Genomic DNA, 8,188 nt, shown 5'->3' with positions numbered 1-8,188 from the left:
ATGGAAAATGGGGGGAAAATTCAGAGAGAAATGGGGGCAAAAATCAGTGAGCAATGGGGGGGAAAATCGGGAAATATCCATGGAAAAATGGGGGGAAAAAATCAGTGAGAAATGGGGGAAAAAATCAGTGAGAAATGGGGGAAACATCATGGTGAAATGGGGAAAAAAATCTTTGATAAATTGGGGAAACAAATCATTGAGAAATGGGGGAAAAAAATCAGTGAGAAATGGGGAAAATATGGGAAAAAATCCACGAAAATTGCGGGAAAAAATGCATGAAAAAAATGGGGAAAAATCAGTAAGAAATGGGGGGAAAAATCCATGAAAAATGGTGGGAAAAATCAGATCGGCGATCGATAGCTAATGCGTGCCTATGGATTAGATCGGCGATCGATTGCTAATGCCTGCCGATCGATTAGATCGGCGATCGATTGCTAATGCCTGCCGATCGATTCGATCGGCGATCGATTGATCGCGCCTGCCGATCGATTATATCGGCGATCGATTGCTAATGCCTGCCGATCGATTCGATCGGCGATCGATTGCTAATGCCTGCCGATCGATTCGATCGGCGATCGATTGCTAATGCCTGCCGATCGATTCGATCGGCGATCGATTGATCGCGCCTGCCGATCGATTCGATCGGCGTTCGATTGCTAATGCCTGCCGATCGATTAGATCGGCGATCGATTGCTAATGCCTGCCGATCGATTAGATCGGCGGTCGATTGCTAATGCCTGCCGATCGATTAGATCGGCGGTCGATTGCTAATGCCTGCCGATCGATTAGATCGGCGATCGATTGCTCATGCCTGCCGATCGATTAGATCGGCGATCGATTGCTCATGCCTGCCGATCGATTAGATCGGCGATCGATTGCCAATGCCTGCCGATCGATTAGATCGGCGGTCGATTGCCAATGCCTGCCGATCGATTGCTAATGCACACTATTTGCACACTCCTTGCACACCCTTTGCACTCATACAGAGGCAGGAGGTTTCTCAGTTCTGGTCGGGGTTTCTTGGGGCGTTCATTCCGGGGGATTTCCTCAAGGATTGGGACACTCCTTGATTCCATCCCTTGCCTGTCTCCCAAGCGCCACCCTGTGGGCAGAGCGCGGTACTGCGCGCCTGCCTCTCCCAAGATGGCGGCTCGGGTGTCGCTCCCCGACCTTCTAACTCTGGCTGCAAAAGGAGGGTGGCACAGCAAGGAGCCCGCTCGCTCTAGTGGGATGCCTGCGCACGACGCCGACACCGATGCCACGGGTGCGATTTTCGGCGGCGTTTCCAATCGTGCGGACATCTCCTTCAGCCCGCTTCGGCCCGGGGAAGAGGGGCGGGGCCGCCAGCGATGGTCCCGGCGCAGCCCGGGCAGGCTCGGGGCGGAGCCGGGGCTTGGCGAGGCGGGGCACGGAGGTCCCGGGGACGGGACCGGGCGGGGCCGGGGCGGTGCTTTAGGGGCGGTCCCCAGTGGTCCCGGGCGGCACCCGGGGCGGGGCCGGGTGATCCCGGAGCGGTACCGAGCTGTGCTGGGGACGGTGCTGCAGGGGCGGTGCCGGGCCCGCCTCAGGGTGATTGAATGCCCAGAAATCGCCTCCTCTGCCCCGTGCTCACACTGAGCTGCGGGCTGCAGCGTGCTGTCGGAGCTCCGCACACAGCACGGATTTGGGCTTCCCCTCCTCTCAAACCCTCTCCCCCTTCTTCCTGCTCCTCATCTTCCTCTTTTTCCTCTCCCTCCGCCTCGCCCCCCTCCCCGGGCCCCTGACTCCCCCCGGGATCCCCTCCTCCGGAGGCGGCCCTTCCGAACCGACCCCCCCTCCAAGCCCCGGAGCCCGAGACCATTAAGGTAAGCTTTGGAATTGAAATATCAGGATATTCACTCTATCCCACTGGCCTGAAATTTCAGGATTGTACGATTTTTTCTTGAAGCAGTTACCTTTGCTGCAGGATTGTGTGGTCACCAGTCTCCTTTCCTGTGCCTCTTGTTGAAATTTGCTGTCAGATAACCGGCTAGTAACGGAATATTTGACAGAAATCAATGCTGTGAACGGACTTCACTGCAGCAGTTGATGAAAGAGCAAAGAAAATGTCTGTCGTGTTTACGCACCCCCCCGAGGCTGAATGAATTCTGATACTGTAATAAATCAGTGCAGTTGGTGCCTGCAAAGGTCTTGACATTGATCAAGAAGATATTGCTTTGGATTTTTACTTTTTATCAGCGTTTCTTTAATCTGTACTTCAGCACTCTAGCCTTTCATAAGTCTTCTCCGGTTTCCTCTGGCCCTGCAGAGTAGTCCTCTCTGTTATTGTCTGATCCCAGCTTTGATGCAAGGAGTACTTTTTGTCTTGAAAATTAGCATCCCCCTCTGCATATTTAAATTAGTTATTTGACTTTTGAGAAAAAGCTGGTCAGCTCGAAGTCCACCAGACACCAGAGGCTGCTGTTTTTAGCACCTTATTCAAAGAGGACATCCTTTAGTTACCTAAGTAGGGGTAGAGATTTACCCCTAGGAATAAGGAATAAATGCAACCAGACTGTCCTGCCAAGAAAAAAATCCAGTTACAGTGACTGAATTAGGGTTTAGTGGCCCTTGATCCTTGCAAGGGATTAAAGGCAGGTTCACTTGGTCTCCCAGCAATGAATGTCTCAACCGAAAGCTGCTCAAAATGTGCCGTTTTTCTGATGGTTTTGGATTCTTTTGCCAGGTGGGAACATGGACTGCTTGACTTGTTCCTGTGTCCACTTTCCACTTCAGTCCTTTGCATTTTCTCTGAAGGGAAAGCAGGAACAGGGAAGTTGGGGCAGTTCCGTCAGCAGAAAGGCTGCTAAGAATAGATGGTAAGGACTTACTTTTCTGCACAGTGCCATGTAACTGAAGGCTCGTTTTTGGATTTCACATTCTGTTCCTGCCTGGTTTTGTGAGAGCTGCAGGTGCATTTCTGTTTCCAGACCCTGCCAAAAATAGTCGCTTATATTATAATGAATCCTTTTTCCTTCGTGTTTTCTTGCTTTAAAAGAATTCCCCTGTCAGACTGATGTGAGCAGCAGTTATTTTTAGAGCTGCTGGTGTTGTACACGGAGTAACTGTAGAACAAATGAGTTGTGATGGCTTCCTTGTATTTGATGTGTGGAGAGGAGCAAAGGCACAGATTCATCCTGTGTAATTGCAGTCGTCCAACGTAGGTGCCAGGGTCGGGAAGCTGGGCAAGGTTTCCTCTCTTGCTGGGCCTTAGGGGGAGGGAGTTGAACCCTGGTGTCACTCGGATTCCTTCCTCTTCTCCCTCCTCCTTTCTTGCTTGTAGAGCTGGAGCTCGGGGTCACCGAGTTTGGGTGCTCGCAGTCAGGGCCTGAATTTGGAGAGCAGGAAAGCGGGGGGAAGTTTCTAGGCACGTCAAAGCCTGTCTCTAGGGTGTGGGACTTGTTGGTCTTCCTCACCACCCCCAGCAACTTGCACTTCTCTCTGGACCTTGCTGTGGTCACAGCCCACTGCTCATTTATGTGACTGTTCATCCCTCTGCCTGATTGCTTTAAGTACAAGTAGCCTGATTCAGGTTTAATTTAGCAATGATTTTCCTCTGTTTCATCGGTAGTTTTCTAAAACTCCCCTACAGGCTATTTTGAAGGTGCTTTTTTTTTTCTTTTTTTTTTAACTGCCTGTGATGATAGAAAGCTGTACGGCCCTCTGAAAGCAGTATAACCTGCTTTCCAGAAATTACAGAAGTAGGATTTTTATTGTCCACTATGCAGCTGAAGTCCCCCTAGTGAGCCTCTTGAACTGAGGGTGAGGAGAGCGGCAGATACGACTCCTCATCAACCTGCTCTTCTTTTCGTTCCTAAAAGAAGGAAGCATGAAGGTAACTATAGAAAAAGATCTGCATCCCTCGGGGTTTTGTATTTTAGGTGTTTTGAGGTTTATTTACACACCTCCTCCTTTGTTTCCTGGACAGGTTTTACGTGACAGTGGAGCTTTTGAGTACACGTGGAAGGAGCTTTCAATTTGGCTGGAGCACTTGGATAATACAAAAGAAGACCAGAAGGAAGCAGTGATTCAGTTTTTGGAAAAGGTAACGGTGTTCAAATCAGCTGGATAAAAAAATGCAAAGAATAGTGTTAGTGGAAACTGGAGGTCTTGTTGCTATTGTTGAGAAACCTGTCAAAGACCAGCGAATGAATTCTGAGAAAAGCCTTGTTTGGGATTCTTTATACGGAGGTGGCATCCTTCTTGTGTTCAGTGGGAGGGCAGCCAAATGATTTGTAGGAAAATGAAATCCAAAAAGATCAGCTGTTATTACAGCATTGTCGGTGTAAGGGTAGAGTGGTGTAGGTGTGGGTAGCTTTGATCTCCTCTTTAGGTGCCGACATTATCAGAGCTCAGTAGATGGTGGTCCTTGACAAGGAAAGGTGACACTTGCTGTTTACTCTTCAGGATGTTGAATGCCCAGTGCTTTGCCTCCACTGTGGTCTGCCCAGGTACTCGGTGTGTGGTCGCAATCTAGGTGCCAAGTTGTGGTGGGTTTTTGTTTTTCCATCAGTGTGGCCTGTAGAGCAGGAACTGTAGACAGAATCCTGCAGAAGTGCTATGGAAGTTGTCCTCATAAAAGCTGCCCAGCTTTCAGCACGTGGTCGTTCTCAGTACCGTGTGGTTCCCCTGCACTTGCCAGCCAGCAGGTGCACTTACCTTTCTCCCCACCTTTGCTGACAGATCCTGCTGAAGCTGGTGGCCAACCCCTGTCCCTACACTGACAAGGCAGCAGACCTGGTTCAGGCAGCCAGCACGCTCCAGGTGGCTCTGTTTAAACAGGACTCTGATAACATCAGCATCCCCGTCTCTCACATTGATGGTATGTGGTAACCTGTCAACATCCCAACTCCATGACTTGGGGATACACTTTCTAGCCCTAATCAGCAAACTGGGGATGGATAACTCTGGCAATCCTGTTAAGTAAGGGCCCTCCAGGATTCAGCTCTCCACGTGTTCTTGGTATCAGAAGTCGAAGTGGAATTGCCAAGTTGCCGCTTTACCTCTGAAAGTAATTTCTGCCGTGGTTGTGCCACTTGAACGGTATTTGAAATCTCTCTTCATGCTCTTGCAGCAGCGTTTTTGAACTCAAATGGAAATCTAGCCCTTCTGCCTGGGACTGTTGACAGAGTCATGGAATCCCAGAGTGGTTTGGCCGGCAAGGCTCCTTAAATCTCATCCAGTTCCAGCCCTGCCATGAACAGGGACACCTTTCAGTAGCCCGGGCTGCTCCAAGCCCCAGTGTCCAGCCTGGCTTTGGACACATCCAGGGATCCAGGAGCAGCCGCAGCTGCTCCGTGCTGGACAGCAGCATTGAAAGGCAGAGTGAAGGTTCAGCTGTAATTTAGGGGTTGCACTTAACGTTGTATTGTGTGACAAATGTGGCTTTCATCCTTTTTTTTATTTTTTTTTTTTTATTAAAAAGAATTAAAAAGATGCCTTGTATTCCTGGAGTGTTGCATTCTACCTCTGTTGTTTTTCCTGTTAGTCTGGATTCTTGCTTTGATGTTTTTCTTCACTTATTAGATGTCCTGGATATGGTGGATGTCCTGATCGAGGACAGTGATGGCTTTGATGAAGAAGTTGGGTTCTCTTTAAATGAAGACGTGATCATTTCCCTTCAGTGCTGTTGTCCCTGCTGCATTAGAAGCCAGGAATGAACAAGTCCACGTGGGCCTGGATGCTGATCCCTCTTGCTGGTCCATGACAGCATGTGACAGGTGAGATTTCCAGGTGTCTGATTTAGCAGGAAACTGGTTTGTTCCTTCTTGTGAGGAGGCTCATTGGCTTTGCACGGGCAAAGCCACTCCACGTTTTCCATCTAGGAACAGAGTTGGGGAGCTGTTTGAAAACAGAGTCCCAGAGGTAAACAGCTTGGCTCGGTATTTCTGTGTGGAAATAGAAGAATATCTGTGTCTTCTGATTTTTCTCTCGTCTTTCTTCCACAGGTGTTTTTGTATTCCTGACTTGGGTTTCCATCGGGGACACGTGGCTTGGAGCTCAGGAGCCGGATCTGTTCCTTGCCCACGGCAGATTGGTCTGCACTAGTGCAGGTGACGAATTACAGGACGGCTTGGGAACTCGGAAACAAGGAGAAGCAAGTCTTATGTGTCTTTGCAAAAAGATTTGGCTACCACAGGGCATTAATTCAGGGAGTTAAGACTTCATCTTTAACGTTCTGTGCTCTGCCAGCATCACTGCGAGCCCTGAAAGCCTCCTGAGCTGTTCTCATACAGACCTATCTTGTTTGGTCAAAAAAAAAATCTTAGTTTAGTTTCGTCCAAGAAATGTTACTACTCTGTGTGAGCTCATGGGGAAGCTTTTATTCGGCATCTCTCAGTGGGACATTGAAAGTCCAACTTCCCATTTCTTGAACAGTCTGAGAGGCAGTATTACTTTCTATCATTTTTATCACAGGCATTTTAAACTTTTTGAGGAACCGGCAGGACTGTTTGTGCGGAGGCGTGCGGTTCACAGCCATCCTCTGTCCAACGTAGGATGGGAAAAAAAGGCTGGAGAGCTTCCTACAAGGGGCTGTAAGTGCAAATGACCAGGAGCCCGGGGTTTAGTCATGATGATTTAGTATTTCTTTAAAGACTCTGATTGATTTCATGATGCCAAAACCAGTATGAATAGAAGACTGAAGTCAGGAATCACGATGGTCTCCTTGGGTTTAAAAAGCTTTAATGGTGTTTCAAGACATTTGTATGAGACCTGGTTTGTTTTTTCTTACCCTTTTATTCAATCAAAAAAAAAAAAAAAAAAAAAAAAAGCCTTGATCCATCACTGCTGCTGTGATGTGTGACTAATGCCTGTCCTCCCTCCACGTGGAACAGGTGAGAGGTGGAACTGAAGCCCAAAGAGTTTTCTGCCCACTGATAACATGTGAGTCATATTGGGAATTCTCTGCAGAATGGCAACAGTTGTTCTTGAATTTGGCCATGAGGGGAGTGGAACATGGCAGCCCGGGTCTGAGAAGGTGCAGTGCCAGAAGGAGAAGCTTTGAAATGTTAAATCAGGATTGATTCAGGTGACTCGCGACCGCGTGCTGTGCCCAGGTCCCTGGTAGAAATACTGTGCAGGGAAAAGCCAGAGCTGCCTGTGCTATGAGCTGAATTTTTTATTGGGGGGGGGGGGGGGGGGGGTGTGTGAAATAAGAATGAGGTGCAAATGAGGGAATTGCTTGTGTGTGTGAATATTCTTGTCCTAAAGGAGCGCTGCCCGGTGCTCCTCCCTTGCTGTGCCCCTCTCCTGGTGAGCCTCTGTCCTGCTGGCCGTGCCTCTCTGTCTCCGTGCCTGTGCTGCTCCTTGCCCGTCTTTGCCCGCCCCGCACGGGCTGTGCTCGCTTCCTCTCTGGCTCCTGGGTTCCCTCTTTGTCATGGTACCCCTCAGTCCTTGCTGTGTGTTTGGCACTCTCTGTCTTTTCTCCGTCCTTCTCTGTGCCTCTGTGGTGCTCCCTGTGCCGTTGTTTCCCGTGGGATCCTTGTGTCCCGGTCACTGTCTGTCCTAGGGTGATGTTATGGTGTTTGTATCTCCAATCGTGTGTCCTGATTATGTTTGGTATTATGTCCTGTGCTTCCAGGACTGACTCTGAGAGTGAAGCTTTGTTTTGTCTTGTTATCAGCCGGCTCACCTCCCCCATGGTCTATGTTTAGGAGAGGTTTTAGCTCGGTTTGCTTGCTTGCCTGCTTGCTTGCTTGCTTGCCTGCTTGCTTGCCTGCTTGCTTGCTTGCTTGCTTGCCTGCTTGCTTGCTTGCTTGCTTGCCTGCTTGCTTGCCTGCTTGCTCGCTTCTGCCTCTTTTTCTTTCCTTCGCTTTGCCCTTGCTTTTTTCTTATTAGTTAGTTCAGCTAGGCAGTCCAACTTTTTCCCTGGACTGTTTTCTCTTCCACCCCGTCCCCTCCCTCTCCTGGATACCATCTGAACCTGTTCCGGACGGGGACCTGGGAAACCCCAAGAAACACCGGGAGTCTACACTCTGTCACCTGCAGCAGCCATTCCCAAGCGCCAGAGACTGATAACTGGGCGACCACTCGCCAGAGAGACTGAGTTTGTCATCCCTTCAGAACGGTGAAAGAGTTTTTTGTCAGCTGGTGTTGTCTTTTTTCCCTGTGCTGGGGAGTGTCTTGCTTGTTAAATAAAGAGGTTTTTTTCTCCCACTCTTCTCCGAGG

At 49.4% G+C, this 8,188-nt stretch overlaps 1 protein-coding gene across 4 annotated transcripts; it reads left to right on the top strand.

Annotated features, from left to right (window-relative positions):
- The first annotated feature begins 1,132 nt into the window (after window positions 1-1,132).
- LOC148220469 (nucleolar pre-ribosomal-associated protein 1-like) lies at window positions 1,133-6,797 on the top strand. Of its 4 annotated transcripts, none has more exons than XM_088155365.1 (6): window positions 1,133-1,264; window positions 3,747-3,853; window positions 3,947-4,063; window positions 4,702-4,840; window positions 5,545-5,738; window positions 5,967-6,797. In XM_088155365.1, exons 2-5 carry the CDS (start codon window positions 3,848-3,850, stop codon window positions 5,676-5,678), a joined length of 396 nt encoding a protein of 131 aa, XP_088011491.1. In that variant the 5' UTR covers window positions 1,133-1,264; window positions 3,747-3,847; the 3' UTR covers window positions 5,679-5,738; window positions 5,967-6,797. The 4 variants fall into 4 exon arrangements, with proteins under 4 accessions (XP_088011491.1, XP_088011490.1, XP_088011492.1 ...); XM_088155364.1 differs by lacking the exon at window positions 1,133-1,264 and adding an exon at window positions 1,474-1,844; XM_088155366.1 differs by lacking the exon at window positions 1,133-1,264 and adding an exon at window positions 1,851-2,837.
- Window positions 6,798-8,188: the final 1,391 nt, after the last annotated feature.

This window comes from Sturnus vulgaris, chromosome 37 (genome assembly GCF_052056855.1).
Source record: "Sturnus vulgaris isolate bStuVul1 chromosome 37, bStuVul1.hap1, whole genome shotgun sequence".
In the NCBI taxonomy this organism is placed as follows: Eukaryota; Metazoa; Chordata; class Aves; order Passeriformes; family Sturnidae; genus Sturnus; species Sturnus vulgaris.
The sequence above is the reverse complement of the archived record's forward strand: the minus strand, read 5'-3'. Positions and strand labels throughout refer to the sequence as shown.

Coding starts and splice junctions, on each gene's coding strand:
- LOC148220469 (XM_088155365.1), top strand. Junction 4,064..4,701: donor TGATTCAGTTTTTGGAAAAG/GTAACGGTGTTC, acceptor CTTTGCTGACAG/ATCCTGCTGAAGCTGGTGGC. Junction 4,841..5,544: donor CCCCGTCTCTCACATTGATG/GTATGTGGTAAC, acceptor TTCACTTATTAG/ATGTCCTGGATATGGTGGAT.